Raw genomic sequence first — 19,131 nt, 5'->3', positions numbered from 1 at the left:
CGAAGTTTTTCTCATTTAATTTTTGATGTAGTAAGAATCAGGGTAATATTTGAAAAATACAGTCAACTCTTCCTATTTCAAGTAGTTGTTTTTTATCTGGTTTGAGGAAAATGAGGTCAAACTACTAGCATACCTCCCTGAGAGCCCGTTAACTCATTAATGCTTATAAATCACTTGAGGCCACCTTCTCATTTCTGCCTTTTCCCACTGGCCTTGGCCGTTGTTGGGTCTTCCTCTGTGGTCAGGGAGAATTTGGTACCCACAGAAGAGATCTTTAGGGGGTGGAAAGGAAGGAGAATCTGGCCCCTTGGAAGTACGAAGTACTGTAAAAATGATAACATCTGCCTAAGCTTTACAAACTCTTGTAAAATCAGACCATTATAGTATCTGTTTCTGTCATGGTTATGAAAACTCCATGAATGAAGTAGCCTAACGTAATAATCTTTAGTAGTTACCCATCCCCTTGGTTTCATGCATGTTGATAAGTATGTGGTATATAAGTTTATTTTTACTCCCGTCATTTCATACTGTGAAATCTCAAACATTTATAAGAATGACCTCAATGATGGTAATGGTCTCAGAAAAATATATATACTTAAACAATTTAAATTATTAAAATTTAATTTTAGAAGAACCAGCCCACTATCTTAAACTAGCATGAACTTGTTTGGCAACTGTAGAGCTGATTGCTTAAAATAGATTTTAAACTCCAGGCTCGGAGTAGGTAAATCAAGATATGCTAGGTTAAAAGCTTGCAGTCTGGATTTGCACTAGAATATCTGGTCTCGTAATTGAAATAAAACATATGTTCCTTTGTCAATGAGGATGTTTTACATCTTGTCAAAAATCTTTCTTGGTCATCTAGTGTGTCAGACTCTCCAGCTATTTCCTTTCAGCCTGAACTAATTATGTTCATAGGAAGCAAACTGACATTTTGGAAGATGTGATTCTATTGTTTAATGTGTGGTGGTTTTGCCAGGGGGAAAGATGCTCCTTCTCACTCCAGATGTGGCATTATTTCTTCTGCGCTCTTCGTCATGATCTCTGGACCATTCTGCCCCCTAAGTTAGCCCAGGTGATCCTAACAGAAGTGCTGGAGAAATCTTTGGGTCTACTGGCCTCCAGATATGCTCGGGCCCATCCCAGTTACAAGAGAACTCCACAGATCAGGTAATTGAAGCTGTGAAAACCATTGCTTTTCAAGAAAACTTTTTCATCAACAGGTATAAAGCAGAATGTAATTCTGAATCTCATGACATAACTCCTTGTATATTTAACATGTTTCTAACATCTGAAAGGAAATCGTATTCGACTCTCCTGAGATACTTAAGTGGAAATGTGGAACTTCAATCAAAATAGCTTAGCTCCTTTTTCTCCTCAAAATTGTATATAGAACCCACTTGTTTCTTAAAAAATGATTCAAGATGTATTACAGTCTAAAACATTTATATACAAAGGTTATTAAATAAGATAAAGAGGGAAAATTAAGTCCTGAAATGGAGAAAAATCAGCAGTGCTGTGATGGGGCAGTTAATTTGACTTTGAAATTCTAGGCAACCAGGGGATTTTAGCTTCTCTTTTTGTTTTTAAGCTTTTAAATAGTGTAGTTTATCATCATAAGGAAACTCCTTTGTCTAATAATTTTTCTTCTTGATATATTCTAATTACTTCTCTCTTTTTCTCCTTTATTTTTTTCCTTTCTTTCCATTATGTATTACTAAAAGCCAGTCCAATAAGATGTGAAATCACAGAAATTGAGGAGCAGAAGTCACTGGTTATTAATGACTAAACTATAGTCCAGGTCTACGAGGCATCTAGGCGATGACTACAAATGTGCATAAAAGACAGCAAGGGTCCATACAAAGAAAAGGCTTTTGTTTTATAAATATTCTCACTGATGCGATTAAGATCTGTCTTTTCTACAGGTACATATTAGGAGGAGCCTAAAGACACCAGAGGCTTTTTTTTTTTNTTTTTTTTTTTTTTTTTTTTTTTTTTTTTAGCAGTAGGAATCATTTCCGGATCATGTTCTTGTAAAGCATGCTGCATTTGAAGGGTATTTAGGTCCTGCTACGGTGTTTCATAAATACGGTATTTCGCAAAGGCTGTTTTGAATTACTGACCAAACTTTTTCCTTTTCTTAAATCATTGAACTCAGAAGAATAGATGGAAAGTTTTTTTCTGAGAGCAAAGTGTACCTTTATTCTTTTCCTGTGTAGCTTAAATCACTCTTGACTCTGAGGTGGCAAGTCATTACGAGATGTTTGTGAAATCAGATTTACTGGGTCGTATATTTAATTAACTGTACTATAGAGATTTTCGGTTTTTGTTTCCTGGGTGGTTATATAAAAATGCCATGAAAAGCTAGAGTTATTTCTTCTAGTTTTTTAAAGTAAAATAAATAAATAATTTTATTTGAATGGTTAATACTAAACCACTCTTACTGTGGAAATCAAAGTGTGTGTGTGTGTGTGTGTGTGTGTGTACATATGTCTTGGATTTGTAACTGTTTAATTAACTATTAGAGCAAATGGATGCAAACTGCAGTTAAACCTTCCTAAAGGCAATTATTGATGTTTTTAGTATTCTAGTAGCCTCCAGCTGTCATATGACCAAAACCATATATATCATATGTAATATATGTTACATGTTATTAATAGATGTATAAACTTATTTTATATATGTATGTATGTGTGTGTATATATATATATATATATATATATAATAAATTTGAGGCTAAAGTCTGATTTTAAAAGATCTTCATACTTTTTTGTTTTCTTATCACTTCATGATTTCCATCATCTATTTCTTGAACGCTGAGTTTAAAAGAAAAAATAATTAACTGAGGTTTCTACAATTCAGTCATATACCAAAATAATCTTTAAACAGATCTCTGGGTCTCTGTTAAAACACATGAAAGGTAGAAATAAAGAAATGAATTTATGAATAAGATTATAAAATACAACGAAGTTTCCACAAGTATATTCTATTTTGAAAATTTTGGAAGGTATAGTCTTCTCCATTTGTGCTTCTGGTCTCATTTTTTTCTTCCTTTCCCATTTGCTGGGGAAACATGTTACCCAAACTTACAACTTTATTTTGACAACCTGCGCTTGGATAAGGAGAATTCTTCTCCTATCAAAATTTTACCTACTGTATACATAAGGATAATGGCAAATTTTCTTTTAACCTGGCTCTTCTTTTGCTGGACATAATTTCAAGGAAAGTCTCTTGAGTTTCTTGAACAGTATCCTGATAATGCAAAATAAACCTTAAAAAAAAAAAGGGAAAGAAAAGCACTCCTAAAACACGTTAGTGTTATGGATAGACCTCACCATTCCTAAAGATAACAGTATAAGAGTCATTTAACACCTGGAAACTCCAATGCTAAGCTTTGATTCTTTCTATCTGTCTTTGATCTCTGAAGCTCTGGTATCTAACCAAATATTTCTACTCTTACATATATTTAATATAAGAGATATGAATGATAGTGTATGCACCAAGCAGAAAAACAATTTTGCTTAACATGATTTTCTTTTTCTTTCCAATAGACTTGATGTCACGACGATTTTAATATGCACTGAGAAAATGTTATGGTCAGTTTGCACATCTGTACAGAAGCTTTTGAATCCTCATGAGTATATAGATGATAAGATTTTTAAAATTCACACCCATTGTAATAATCTGTTCACAACATTAGTCATTCTGACTTCACCCTTAACTGAATTATATCAGTAAGTATCAAACGTATTTTCTTTTTAGCTATTATGGTATGTAAATAATGTGACTTAAAGTGATTTTCATACTACTTATTGAATTGTGTGAAGTCGCAAGTAGAAATATTTTGAAGTGCGTTTTTGGTGTTGTGAATTGAGCCATTTTACAAAACGAACTAATACTGTGTTATATCTCTATCGGTCAATCTTACTTAGATGCCAAGGCCCCAGTAGAATCGGGATTATCTTGAGCTTCCCTATTTGAGTTGTTTAAATGATTATATTAATGAATTGGTTATTTCGATCATAGCTTGATACTTTATGAAGAAGAAAATCATATCTAATGGCTTTTTACTCTTTTAAAAATATTTTTTAGTTTTAATTTGATGTAAAGTGTTTTGCTCTAATTGAAAAATTTAAGAAGTTGATACCAAAATATTCCCAAATCTGGAAGAAGCCTAATGTTTCCACACTGCCAGTTAATCTGCATACATTTGCATTTTTAGTGTTAGGCTGTAGTGTCTGAGCTAGTAATGGCAGGTGGCAATAGGAATAAGTAATTGCATTTTTATTTTCTATTTGTCTGTCTATCTATCTGTCTATTTACTTCTTTATTTTTTAAGTAAACTCTATGCCCACCATGGGGCTTGAACTCACAACCCCAAAATCAGGAGTCGCATACTCTACTGACTGAGTCAGCCCTCTGCCCCAGCAATTGCCTTTTTTTTTGGAAAAGGAAATGGAATTTTATTGAATACAATGCAAGGGAGGAGCTGGCATAAGAGGAAAGGAGAGACTGTCTGCCAGGAGACAGTGGTGGGGGGCCATAGTTAAGAGGAGGAGTGAGGAGATATGGGAATGTATGGAATTTTCCTTTTCAGTACCTGTGCAGGGTTTTAAGTAGCCCATGGTCAGCTAGGCCAAATGGATATTTTGAGGTGGGTCTTTTAATGAACCAGTTTGCATTCAGTGCAGTGGTCACTGTGGGCCCTATTACCTTACTTGGATTTCCATGGCTCAAGCCTGTTGCCTAACAGTGACGGATCTTTGACATTTGGGTGGAAGTCTCATCTTCAGTAGCTGCTTCATGCTGGACAGGGGGCACACCATTCCTACCTAAACTTGTTGGTCCGTCAGGGGGCTCTGTGCAGGTATCGACCAGAACATGGTATTATATTAACGTGCAGATAAGTGATTTGAGTGAAAATCCCTGGTCGTCAGTTCCCCAAGGAGTACTAGAGTCCATCCACTGAGGGAAAAGTCCTGAGAAATTCCCAGAGCATCCAGGGAAAGTCCCAGGCCAGCAGAGATTCCGGTGAGGGCTACCAAATGTGGGGTGACCCCATCAGGTGAAAGAATTCACCCAAGGCAGAACAAAGGAGAGAGAGGTTTATTAATACACTGGAAGGGAGAAGCGGTCAGGACAGCAAAGGAGAAACTCAGCAATTATATTTTTTAAATGTTGAAAGATTTTACATAGTAAATAAGATTTAGGGAAACTCAAAATTTTGAACTACTTTTGTGGTTTATTTCATTTGAATTGATAAGATTGTAGAAGATGTTGAAGTAGATCTTATAATAAAACAAGAATACAATTTTGTTTAAACTCTCCTCAAAATAGTCACTTTATCTTGAAAGAATAGATAATTGCATATTCTTAGTTTCTTGCATAGGAAAAATTATGTATATTTCTATTTCTTTGGATAAATTAGGTAAAGTATTCTTTTCTGGAAGATTCTGGAAAGAGAAATATATAAATCTTGATTTTCAGTAAATTTTGAGACTTCTGTGTTAGAAATTCTATGAGTAGTTAACAAGTTTGATTTCAATTTCCCTATAATTTTCACCCACTCTGACTTTCAACCAACCCATTGTTTATAGATTGTTTCTTCTGGCAACCGTACCGTTGAGAACTAATTTTAGAAATGGAGAATTCTTTCAGAAATGGGAAGAAATAGTGAGATAAATTGCCATAAGTTTGGGATTATATGCATAATAGTTCATAATCATAAAAAGCTCAAGGTCTGAAGCACATAATAAATTCTAGTAAACTCAACTGATTTACCATAGATGAAAAAATTGCCATGCTCTTAGTTCAATGGGTCATTTCATCTGAGAGGAAGGCTCTGTGAAAATCAGGAACAAAGTTGACAAATTTCATGGATTGGTCATGGTGAGCGATATTGAATTTCATGGTTTGTCACAGATGAATAGAAAAATTTTAACTCCCCAATGCATTTGTAAAACAAATAAATTATTATCAAAGATTGCATATTTTAATAATAGTAATAATGTAACATACATTCATTATTGTTAACCCATGGCCTTTTGATACATTTTTTAACAACTATGCAAGTACTCAAATCTCTGTGATTTGTGCATTAGATATTACACTGTAACCTCATTCAACAAATTTAAATTGCTAATTTCAACCAGGATTACAGAACATTTTACACCAAGCACTGCCTCTGGTTTTCCTTAATATAAAACATAGCTACATTGCTTTGAAGCATGAACAAAAAGTCTAGTTACTTTCCTTTTCAATGTTTCTCAGTTCATGTAAATTTTCACAAATTGTATCCATTCATGTTGATTTAAATTTTACGATTGTTTTTCTAGAATATCAGTGCAATCTTTGGAATGTATTTTGCTTTATATTGACAAAGGAAATCTATAGGACAGCCTGTTCTTCACCAAGTAGGAAAAAGTTGTATGTGTGTAACAAGGACCTATTGACTCATTTAGCTTCTTTTCACAGCCAGGGTATGAAATTGTCATATTATTGGTATTTAGGGGAAAAAAACGTATCTCTATTTCACATTTAAAAATTAAACTGTATGCTTTGAGGAATTGGTAAAAAGTAACAATCAGATGTTGATAGTATTGAATTTTTTATAAACTGTACCTGACATTTGTCACTACATGCGATGCGCCTTTTTTGAAGGTGACTGCCTTTCTTCCAAGTAGTTCTGACAGATGAACTGAATGTATTCTCCTTTCTGAGTTTAGCATAAGACCACTAAATCCCAGGGCAGGAATACATGATTTTAAAATCTTTTCAGGAAGAATGAAACCTGTTTGCAAAAATGTGTGTTCTCTTTTAACTCTGCTTTGTAGATTTCTGTTAGAATGTTATAAAAGGAGTACTTTAAGTTTGTCCTCCAGGGAAAGAGACCTGCTGAAACATAAAATATTCACCATGTATTTTCCAAAATGCCTATTGCTTGTAGATCTTCCATCAAGGCCGTTCAAGTGCACATTCAGAAGCATCCTCAGTGCACATTCACACACATACTCAAACATGGTTTCAGATGGTGCGTTTCGCTTGCGGAGAATGTTCATTTTAGCTTCTATGTAGCAAATTAAAATTGAATTCTTAGAATTTTAGGTAAATGCAGTTTAGTTTCAATTCAACCAACGTTGTTGCCTCTCTAGCTCCTCTGATTAAGCACAGAGATTAAGCACAAGGGTTACAGCAGTGAGCAAGATAAATATCTGCCATGGAGTAAAGTCTAATACAATTTCTAATGTTAAGATTAAATTTATTTACACACACATGCCCACTGTCCCCGGTGTCACAACATTAATAACACGGAAGAATGGATTTCAGTACAAGTGCCAGCACACCAGGCAAAGGCCAGAGTCAGCAGATATAGGCCAGAATATTGACCAGCAGACCTATCTTGAGATTCACCTGGTATCACTAATATGGCTTTGAATAACTGAGTTCCAAGGTATTTCAAAATATGCTGTGTCTATAGTTTGGTTTCAAACCAACGCTAGGTATTGTGGGGTTATGGTCTTAGCCTGGTTATTTACTTATCTATTTTAAACTACTTCACCGTCCCTCACAAAGCAGAGCATGGACTGAAATTTCATTTTTCATACTTTAAGAATGTCTGCCACACTTTGAAAATAGTTGTTTCCTCAAAACGTTAAGCATAGAGTATACTTATATAAAATATTGAGCATATGATCCTCTGACCCGGCAGTTTTACTCTTAGGTATATGCCTAAAAGAAGTAAAAATGTATGTCAGTACAAAGATTTGTATACGGGTGTTCATAGCAGCATTTTAAATAATAGCACAGAGTGAAAAGAACCCAAGTGCCCATCATCTGGTGAACTGGTAAACAATATGCAATGTATTCATACAGTGGAATATCATTTAGCCATAAAGTAACTGTGGAGTGCTGGCAGATGCTGCCTACCTCAGGACTGAACCTCAAGAGCATTTTGCTAAGTCAAAAAAGCCAGACAAAAGGGAGTATATCACTTCACTAGAAATTTCCAAAATAAACAAGAAGAGACAGAAAGTAGATTGATTAGTGGTTGCCAGAGGCCGGGAGGAGGGGAAAAGGGGGTGGACCTGCACATGGGCACAGGATCTCTTTTGAGGGTAATGAAAATGTTATAAAATGAGACAGTGGTGAAGGTTACACAACTCTGAATATACTAGAAACCATTTAGTTGTCAACTTAAAATGGGTACATTTTGTGGTGTATGAATTAGATATCTTAATAAAGCTCAAAAAATGAATGCATACTGAATAGAGATAAAAAATTTAAATAATTAAAATGTAAAAAAGAAATGGCAGAATGCAAAACGATTCAGAAAATGAAGTTAGTTGTTTTAGCCATTTTGTTTAGATTAAATGACTCCCTTTTGTCCCCTTCCTCTACACATTGCTTTTGAGGAAAATATCTATTTTTTTTAAACCTAAAATCAAACAGCCTTATATGTGATTCTAATAATGTAAAGCACTGGTGAAAGGCTAGTCATTGCCTTTGGAGAAGGCCTGTTTCCTGCCCTCTCCTCTGAGATCAAGACTTGCTCAGCCTGACCACCATATGTCCTGTTCTCTGTCTGCCCTATGGCTGCATAACACACAAGATTGCTCTTCACAGATGGCCCCTGAAATTAATCCTCCTTTCACGAAGCAAGGTCTGACAATACCTTCTATTCATTCTTTTCTTCTTCTTCTTTTTTTTTTAAACTTGCATCTGCTATGTACCTACAGTTAGTTCAAGCATTGTGCTAGTCCTTTTCTAACTTCAAATCGTTTTCCAGCCTCAAGGAGTTATTTTTNGAAATTAATCCTCCTTTCACGAAGCAAGGTCTGACAATACCTTCTATTCATTCTTTTCTTCTTCTTCTTTTTTTTTTAAACTTGCATCTGCTATGTACCTACAGTTAGTTCAAGCATTGTGCTAGTCCTTTTCTAACTTCAAATCATCGTTTTCCAGCCTCAAGGAGTTATTTTTATCGTGCTCTCAAGCCAGGGGGCAGGAGAAAGGTGGGAAGCCGTGTTTCATTCTGAGTGTCTTACCTTAATTTCTCTTCCTTAGTGACATCCAGGCAACTACCTATAGTTCCAGGGGTGATGCTGGTTTATGAATGCAAAACAATCACTTAGAATTGTGTTTAAAATGGTGACATAGATTGAGCTTGGTTCTCTGTCCAGCTTTATGGTTAATTGTGATATTAGGTGCATCAGAAAGGCTTGCATGTCCTCATTGTCTCAAATATTCCAGCGCCGTCCCAGGAGTTCAATTTCAAACTAATTCTACTTCTGACATTTTGGCCTTCTGTTGGCACTCTAGTTTCTCGAGCACCTCTGACAGCTTAGCCTCTGTGGTTAGACGCAGGAGTGAGGCATCTGCCTGGCCCCTCTGCCCCTTGGAACTTAGATCCTTGGGCTGCCTCAACTCTATCCTGGAGGTTTGTTCCAGTAGCACCATATTATGAGACACAGTTCTCCTGGGAGGGCAGCCAAAAGCAGGATAGCACAAGGGAAGCATAAAACCCATCTAGCTCTTTTTAGCTTATCAGTTGTTCTCACTTTTGATGTGCGTTGGATTTATTTCTTTCTAGCAGCAGCTCGCTGCATAAGCTCAGAAAGTCAGTGAGTTTTGTTAATGAAGAAAGGAAGGAAGGCAACATACTTGCACATCAGAGAACCACAAGAGACTGAATCTGGGGCAGAGGGCCCAAGTGGCCTGCCGTGACGAGGGCAGAGCCTGCACGATTCTCGTGATGGGGAAGGGGCAAGGGGAGCTGATGCTGGCCAAAGGGCCAAGGCGAGGAATTTCCCCAAACCCACTTTCCTCCCCTTAAGCAAAACCACCTTTACAGTCTGCTTGTTTGGAAATGTGAAGAAATGTGTTCTGCTTCAACCTATGGACAATTACTTATTTTTAAAAGAGTATTTGAATTTGCTCTATCAAAATCCTTTTATGTCTTGTGGAAAATATAATTCTGCGGCTCTTACGATTTTATCTTATTCTCCGCTATGAATTATTTAGAGCGTCCTCTCTTTTAAGTGTATACCAAAACATCATTAGAGGTTATCTAATAGCCAGCTCATCATTTCATTCCCCCAATGAGGCTTGTGGGCCAATTTTCACCCTGTTATACTCTCCAGAATAATGACACTAATTTGGAATCTTGCTGTGGAATTAAATGCTTATACAGATCTCACCCCCTCTGAGACCATAAACATCTGCCATAACATTTCTTATAGCCAAATAACTCTACTATTACCAGGACGATGGAGAAGCCATGAGTGGAATAAAAGGGTTTAGGTAGGGCAGAAATGTTCTGGGAAATACCGTATCACCGGTAGTTTGTCGTCTTAAGAAATTTTGGCACCATTCCAAATAACCATTCCATTATTATTAGATTCTCCATTATTTTTTTCTAATCTCAAGGATGAAACTGTATTTGGGCAATCATTTAGACTATGAGATAGTTGTAAACATTCTTAAGAAGTATTTTCGGGGCACCTGGGTGGCACAGCGGTTAAGCGCCTGCCTTCGGCTCAGGGCGTGATCCCAGCATTCTGGGATCGAGCCCCACATCAGACTCCTCCGCTATGAGCCTGCTTCTTCCTCTCCCACTCCCCCTGCTTGTGTTCCCTCTCTCACTGGCTGTCTCTATCTCTGTCAAATAAATAAATAATCTTAAAAAAAAAAAAGNACTCCCCCTGCTTGTGTTCCCTCTCTCACTGGCTGTCTCTATCTCTGTCAAATAAATAAATAATCTTAAAAACAAAAGTATTTTCAACTGTTGTTATCATACTGATAATATCTTATATATCTGGTCTGTTATTATGTGCACGCACTTTGCTAGGTCCTTTCTATGCATGATCTCAATCATCACACTGACCGTGTGCGGTGATTCTTCTTCTTATTATTATTCCCATTTTACAAATGAGAAAACTGAAGCTGAATCAATTGTCAAGCCGCATTACACGTCCAGTGAAGAGCTCCCCCAAACTACCAATTCAGTCTGTCTGGCTCCAGAGCTCCTGTGTATGCCCACGCGCTGCCTCTGGGTAGTCTTCAGTGACCCTAACCTTGGGTGCGGAGCAGGCAGCAAAGAGTGAACGTGAAAGGATCAGAGGGAGAGTCAAGCCCTAAGAAGAAACAAGGCAAAATAAGGGCATAGGGAGGGATGAGGTGGTGAGACAAGAAATATTTTGGACAGGGTGGTCAGGGAAGACTTACTTCAAGGTTTTGAGGTAGAACAGTCTCGAGAGCCAGCTGACCATGCCAGAGAATACATTCTAGCTAAGGTGTTCATTCTTGGAGAAATGAACCGCCCCCCACGTAAGCGGACAAATGGGACTTTATGCAAAGGGCTCACCGAAGTATGTGGCAAATTAGGCGGAGGCTAGGATACCACAGCCTCCAGTCTCTGTTGGTCTCTCACGAAGCCCCTTATCTCTTGTCCCATCTTTTTCCCCCAGTCTGATTTCCTTTGAGATCTCCGTTCTTGCCAGACCCCTTGCTGCATCTCCTCTCACATGATACCAGCACCCTCCCTTCCTACCTGCCTTGCTACGGCACGTCATACCCTCGCTGTCTTGGCCTGTCCAGACTTTGGAACACTGCTGGTGAGAGTCACTTAGTTGACCTTTTGTACCTTCTGACAACACTACTCTATGTCCTTCCTACCTCTGGGTGGCTTTCTCTCCGAAGCATCCTCCTCCACTTTAGCCAAACCTTCCACTTTGCCCCATCTCACTATTTGTTAGCAGATGACCTTGCCCTGTACTTTCTGAGAAAACCTAGACCATCATGAATGTATTTTAACTTCTCATTTCCATTTTTAATAATTATCTTGATCCTTACTCACCTCTAAATCCTTTGACAGTCAATGTGTCTCTTTTTCCAGACAAAGCAGATCTTTTTACCTGCACTCTCGATCACACCTACCTCCTACTCCATGGCCGTAGTCTTTTAAATATTCTTTCTTCTCTTCTGGTTCTTTTCCTAAAGGCTCTTTAATATTAATTTTTTTTTCTCTATTGTATTTCCCTTTTGACAAAATATTGACATGTATTTCTAAAACATAGTTTGCATTCACTGTCTCCACTTTGACACCCGTCATTCATTCCATGCACCACAACTACCCTCATCACGCTAAAACTCCAGTTTTTGTCTCTCCATGCGATTACCCTCTCTGCAGCTTTTATCACTATTGGCCTTTTCTCCTCCCTTGGTTTCCCTGCTATCACCCTGTCCTGGCTCTTTGTCTGCATCTTGAATTATTCCTTCTTGGTTTCATTTGAGTGCTTCTCTTTCTCACCTCAAGCTTTAAATGTTGGTGTGTTTCAGAGCTCTGTTCTTAACTATCTTTTGCTCTTACACTCTTTCTTTGGGTGAATTCACCCATCCTAATGGGTTTCCATTATGACTTCCACATTAGTATCTTCCACCCAGATAGCTCTTGTATAGGCTACATGAGCAAATACAAATTTCTATTGGATGTCTCTCTTCGGATGTACTTCAAATGCCTGCAGCTCCCTTAACATATCTGAAACTAAGTAAAATACCTGAGTCCTCCTGGGGTTCTCCTAATCCTTAACCCTTCTTTCTGCATTCTCCCTTGTGCCATCTTCAACCCCATGTCTTTAGGGAATTAAATGTATTAATTTTTTTAAAAGACTTTTAAAAATTTATTTATANATTCTCCCTTGTGCCATCTTCAACCCCATGTCTTTAGGGAATTAAATGTATTAATTTTTTTAAAAGACTTTTTTAAAATTTATTTATATGACAGAGAGAGAGACAGCCAGCCAGAGAGGTAGCACAAGCAGGGGGAGTGGGAGAGGAAGAAGCAGGCTCATAGCGGAGCCTGATGTGGGGCTCGATCCCATAACGCCGGGATCACGCCCTGAGCCGAAGGCAGACGCTTAACAACTGAGCCACCAGGCGCCCCTAAATGTATTAATTTTATGTCTATTTTTTTTTTTTATATTTGCCTTCTACTTACTTTCTCCTCTGCTTCTTACTTTGGTTTAGGACGTTGTCCTCTTCTGTGTGGTCTACTGAAATATTATCTCATTATCCCCCCTACTCCAGCCTTGATCCCTCCAGATCTCTCCACACTATTGCACAAGTGATCTTTCTAAAATATAAAATAGCTGATATAACTCCCATGCTATAAACTCTTTAGCAATTCCCCATGAAAGCATATTGTGGTATCCTGACCTAGGCTTCTGCTTAGTTCACACAGTGTAATGTAGGGATTGGAAACATGAGAGCCTCATTTTTGAGGCATATTTAAGAAGTTTTGTTCTTTTTGAAATTTAGTAAGAAAAAAATGGCTTTCAAAGAAGAGATATATTAAAAGTCTAAAAAATATTGGAGTATATTTAATCNGAAACATGAGAGCCTCATTTTTGAGGCATATTTAAGAAGTTTTGTTCTTTTTGAAATTTAGTAAGAAAAAAATGGCTTTCAAAGAAGAGATATATTAAAAGTCTAAAAAATATTGGAGTATATTTAATCAGTAGGTGTTCTACTTGGCAAGACAAACTGGGGAGAGACAGATCATATTTGGAAAATGTGAGAATACAAGAAGCAGGTTATGGAATGAAAAGGTCAGAATGGGTTTTCAAAATGGAATTCTGTTCTACATATTATTTAAAAGACACTGTTGCTCCTGTGCTATATATAAAGAGAGATAGTACCACTTCAAACAATTCCATTTCTAAAATGTTCCCAGTTGTTACTCTTAACTCCATGTAGGCAAATATAGTCTTCGGTTATGATAAAAATTTTATTAGCCAAGCTATCTACTAAAGATTTTATGTAGCAAATTCTTTCTTATTACCTCAAGATTTATTGTTGAATTTGGGCCAACCTAGAAAAATGTTACAGTCACTTCTCCAAAGATAATTGTAGACCAGATATTCTGGCCAAGTTGTTCTAATTTTGAAATCATATTCATATATTTTACAGTTAAATTCTTCTTTATAAGCCCTCTGTAGGCTCTTAGGAGCATACAAAATTAATTATAAATTCTCATTAATTGTTTAGTATTTATAAATCACTTTAAAGAATAAAGAGAGGTAGCTTTATTCTAAACATTTCTATAGTAATGAAGCAAATACGACAAAATATTGACATGTATTTGATCCAGGTTGAGGAGGGTGATATAAATGGTATTCACTGTCCTATTCTTTATTCATTTATTTTTGACAAATTTTATAGTGGTAGTTTTTACCTAATAATGGTATTGTCTTACTTTTCCAAGTGTAAGTATTGCTGTATAGGGACCTCTGAGTTACCCATTCACATAGATCCCAAGTGAATGGGTACATTGTCCATTCTAGCGCAATACCATTTTGTGTAAAATCATGAACTTGAGGGGTGCCTGGGTGGCTCAGTCGGTTAAACACCCAACTCTTGATTTCAAGTCAGGTCATGATCTTAGGGTCATGAGATCAAGCCTGGGGTTCTGTGCTGAACGTGGAGTTTGCTTAAGATTCTCCCTCTACCCTACCCCCCAATCACACGCACTCTCAAAAAAAAAAATCATTAACTTCGAATACTCAGCGAAAATAAAAAGTTTTGATGGTCTTCATGGTCAATGTTTCCTGTGTATTCTGAAATAATTATTTTATTTCCCCCAGGACTTTTCGGCATGGCATAGATGATTCTATTTCAGATTCCAGAAAACCATTTTTCAAGCAACCGTTACATTGGTTTTCTTGCATATCACATTTCTACCCTTCTTTACTCAGGTGAGAACCTGTAAATGCTACACTATGTATAATTCTATGACCCCTTTAAAGTTGAATAGAAACTTTTATCCATGGAGGTAAATGCATCTCACAAAAAGCACTTAGAATTTTTATGGTACTCGGGTAAGTAAAAAGTATTACTTCTCTTTTTATTAGCTCAAGAATCCAATATACAAGCTTCATAATCATTCTGCTAACTTATAGCTTTACTGTTGTAATGGAAAAATGTGAATTTTTGGAATTTAGTTCTATTTTAGCTAATTGCTTAGCCATTTTAAAATTCATCCTTCTTGATCTATGACTGGGGATTTGACAGTTCTCCAACTAATTATCAAAAAAAAAAAAGACAGGAAAACTGAATAATTCCTGTAACAAACTAGAGCCTTAGGTAAAAGTTGAGAGAGAAGAAACTTTAAAAAATTATGAATAGGGTCTTTCACTTTTATTATTTAATTAACAGCATTTAAGCGTAAGAAAAATCATTTAAAGCATGAAATATACTTGCAGAATGATCTGATGACATTTTGTGGCATTATATAGAATGTCAGTTTGATTCTTTGCTGAATATATCAATGGAAAGTACCTTTCCTTGGTGTCTGTGAATAAATATATCATGTATAGCTGAAGGAGATACTGTTAATTCCCATACATTCTTGATTCATCTTGGAAGTACACTATCAGTGATTTCACTCTCTAAATTGAGGGACTGTCTCTCACTCTTGAGGAACAAAAGTCCTACCCATAAAGAGAGGTTGTGTAAACCTCATATACAAAATCTCCATAAACCCCACAACAAATAAATCCTGTTTACCTATTCAGTTACTCTCTCCATATAGGAAATGGGGAATCCAAGATCAGTGACACATAGACCCTACCTTCAAGGACCTTAGTGTATTGTTACTTCACTTACAAATAAAACATTTTCACCATCTCTGATGAATTCCTTATGATTGATTCCTAGAAACAGAATACCCTCAATACCCTGTCATCTCAGTACACAGCAGCTTGCATGTAAGTAGACTTATGGCACTGAGAATTAAATAGCTGACTTTTTAGTACTCATTATTGCAAAAATAAGAAATTAAACAACTGAATCTTTTACAGTGTGAATTAAACAAACAAAAAAATCGGTATCACTTTAATGAGTTCCCAAAATTCTCAACCTATTTGTTCTCCATGTTTTCAGAGTTGCTTAAACCTATTAGTATTACTACTTTCTTTTTTTTTAAAAGATTTTATTTATTTATTTGACAGAGAGAGAGACAGCCAGCGAGAGAGGGAACACAAGCAGGGGGAGTGGGAAAGGAAGAAGCAGGCTCCCAGTGGAGGAGCCTGATGCGGGGCTCGATCCCACAATGTCAGGGTCACGCCTTGAGCTGAAGGCAGACACTTAACGACTGAGCCACCCAGGCGCCCCAGTATTACTACTTTCATCTTAGTCTATAACCATTGAGATATCCCCGTTCAGGCGTTACTCTGTAAGATTTCCACCTTCAGGCTCATTCCCTCCACCTAGAGGCCTGGAAAGGCAGCATGGAAATGGGTTTATCTTTCACATAGCCACTTCTTATGTTTAACTTCTTTCTTCTCTACCTAAAGCAAGCATAAATGTAATAAGACTTTTCTTTCTTTCTGCTTCTGTTTAGTAATCCATCTCCGCCATTAACCTAACACAAACATTAGAACATGGGAGTCACTACTCAGCCCATAGTAGAAATGAAGTTTGCTACAAGGTTTCCAGAGGAGAGTTTAGGAAGCTGTATCAAAAACCTTAAAAATATTTATTCCTCTTTATCCAGAAATTTCATTTCTAGGGATCAATCCTAAGGAAATAATCAGAGCGGCTGATGAAGCTTTGTATGGAAGGCTATCCATTGAAACACTCTTTGTGAAATAAACGTCCCACAGTAAAGGATTAGACAAATCAATTATGGGTTAGTCATATGATACATTACTGTGGAGTCATTCAAAGGGTTGATTTTGAAAATTTTTAAATGACAATTGATTATGATTTATAGTTAAAGGGAAACTGCAGTTAGTCATTATGACATCATCAAAACGAGCCTAGTTTTTCCAGTGACAACTGTGTACCAGATATTCCAGGTGCTTCATGTACATTATCTCTTTGAAAAATCACACCAATCTGTGGGACACCTATTCCTGTGCTTCTTTCATGGAAAGTGATCACTTTAAAGTGATGTGTAGGTGGCAACTTTCTTAAGGGAACCATGCTGAGAGGCAGACTCTGAAGCTAGGCTTGTCTGCTTCCAAAGCTGTGGTCCCTGACAACTACTCCTGCACCTGTCAACGGGAGAGCCGTTGTTCAGAGTGGTATTAGCAGGTGTACATAAAAAATCTAGGATTGCCAGTTATTTGCTATGTAAGTTTCTTTTTATGTACTCATGTATTAGTACTTATGTACTAATCTATAGTGTGTATCTCCAAGGGAGAGATCTGGTAAGTGGATTCCTCAAGCTTGCTGGATGTGAGACCCATGTTTCCCAGGGGATGGACAGTTATTGGAAAGTGGAGCATAGTTGAAGGTGTTGAACTATGCCGTACTACTGTACATATAGCATTAAAAATGTATGTATAGAAAAACAGAATTGAGAGGATCTATGCTGGGGAGCTCATTGCTTTTATCTTTGTGTGGTAGGATTGAAAGCAATTTCAATTTTTTAATGCATCATTTTCCGTATTTTCCAAAATTCATATAATGAAAACAATTTAATTTTATAGATCTTTCTGGGCTTGCAATGGGGTTACATCCTGATAAACTCATCAAAAGTTAAAACTATTGTGAAGTCAAAAATGCATTTAGTGCACCTAACTTACCAAACATAGCTCATTAGCCTCACCTACCTTAAACGTACTCCAAACACTCACATTAGCCTGCAGTTGGGCAAAATCATCTAACACAAAACTTTTTAAATAATTAAGTGCTTGCATAGCTCATGTAATATCTTGATTACTATACCAAAAGTGAATAACCGTGGCTGTATGGGTACAGAGTGGTTGTAATTTGGGTTGTTTACCCTTGCGATCACATGTCTGCGGGAGCTACAGCTCACTACCATCACCCAGCATCATGAGAGTATCAGACATCATATCATAGCCTGGGAAAATATCAAAATCTCAAAATTTGAGGTGCGGTTTCTACTGGACACCTATCATTTCACACCATCATAAAGCTGAAAAAATCATAAGTAGAACCATCGTAAATCAGGACTCCTTGTATTAAGATAAAAGTTTTTTTAAAGCAGAAAGAAGCCCCATTTTTTATTGCTCTTTTGTTCACATGGCTTACCCTCTAACCTCTAGACAGATGATTTCTAGCTTTGCATCTCCAACTCTGAGCACTACCTTTACCCCCACGTTGTATGTCCAGCTGCTCGTATTTTTGAATGATCCACTGTTATTACTGGAAATCCACTCTGATGTCCTCAACTGATCCTTCCTTCCACTCTTCCCTTGGCGTCCATGCATAGTGTCTTTTGTATTAGGCGGGTCATCATTCTTAAACGTTTCCAGGGTAGAATCTTGATTATAGTTTCCATGCTGAGCTCTGCTTTGCCTCTTCCTAGTGTATTATCATGTTCAGTTGATTCTTTCTTGACAGTTCTCATAGACCCATCCTTTCTCTCCAACCCATTACAACAACCTTAGTCCACTTTGCTAATATTTAATATGTTTCAGATACCGTTTTCATTAGATCACTCTTCTGCTCAAGAATCTGCCATAGCTTCTGTGTGGCCCGCACTGGCTGGCTTATTACCTGGAGTACCCAACAGCCTTCTCTACTCCAGCTGTTAGTCTCCTCTCTTGTCTCTTAAGACATAGTTACTCCATACTTTTCACTGTTTTTATTTTTTATTCTCAGCTTCAGACCTTTATTTATGAAGTTTTCTCACCTGGAATACCTTTGGTTCTCTTCTTTGCTTTTCTAAATTCTCTGTGCAAGCCACAGGGTGAGCTCCGCTACACTGAGGGCAGTACTTTCTGATAATTATTCTTTAACAGGTCCATAGAATATGCTTAGAGAGACATGATCCATGTGACTTAAGATCTAACCCTTTCAGAACAGTGGTAGAGTCAGAGGAACCCAGGGTTGCAATAAAAAGTAATTTCAGAATAACTCAAGGTATTGCCTTGCATTTGTGAAACAGTGCAATGTGAATTCCTGACCACCGTCATGTGACCTTAATAACTCCACCGCTCCATCCATTTTCCTCACATATATCTGCTGTTTCTGTATGTTTGTCACCCCCAAATTATCTTTCAAAACTTCATTCTTCCCCTTAGCAACTAAAATGAACTGTTTGGAGAAACACATGGGTTGGATAATGACAAGCTAAAAATATATAAAGCTTTTCTTTTTTTT

The 19,131-nt window shown here is 37.0% G+C and overlaps 1 protein-coding gene across 8 annotated transcripts in view; it reads left to right on the top strand.

Annotated features, from left to right (window-relative positions):
• KIAA0825 (KIAA0825 ortholog) overlaps positions 1 to 19,131 on the top strand; it is a 393,004-nt gene that overhangs the window by 113,804 nt on the left and 260,069 nt on the right. For 7 of the 8 annotated variants that reach the window (XM_034656498.1, XM_034656501.1, XM_034656502.1 and 4 more), the window contains 3 exons: positions 980 to 1,170; positions 3,552 to 3,734; positions 14,640 to 14,750. In XM_034656498.1, the coding sequence (XP_034512389.1) occupies positions 980 to 1,170; positions 3,552 to 3,734; positions 14,640 to 14,750 (485 nt within the window). The remainder of the gene's footprint in view (positions 1 to 979; positions 1,171 to 3,551; positions 3,735 to 14,639; positions 14,751 to 19,131) is intronic. The other variant, XM_034656500.1, reaches the window with a different exon arrangement.

The sequence above is a fragment of the Ailuropoda melanoleuca genome, chromosome 3 (genome assembly GCF_002007445.2).
Source record: "Ailuropoda melanoleuca isolate Jingjing chromosome 3, ASM200744v2, whole genome shotgun sequence".
In the NCBI taxonomy this organism is placed as follows: domain Eukaryota; kingdom Metazoa; phylum Chordata; class Mammalia; order Carnivora; family Ursidae; genus Ailuropoda; species Ailuropoda melanoleuca.
The sequence above is the reverse complement of the archived record's forward strand: the minus strand, read 5'-3'. Positions and strand labels throughout refer to the sequence as shown.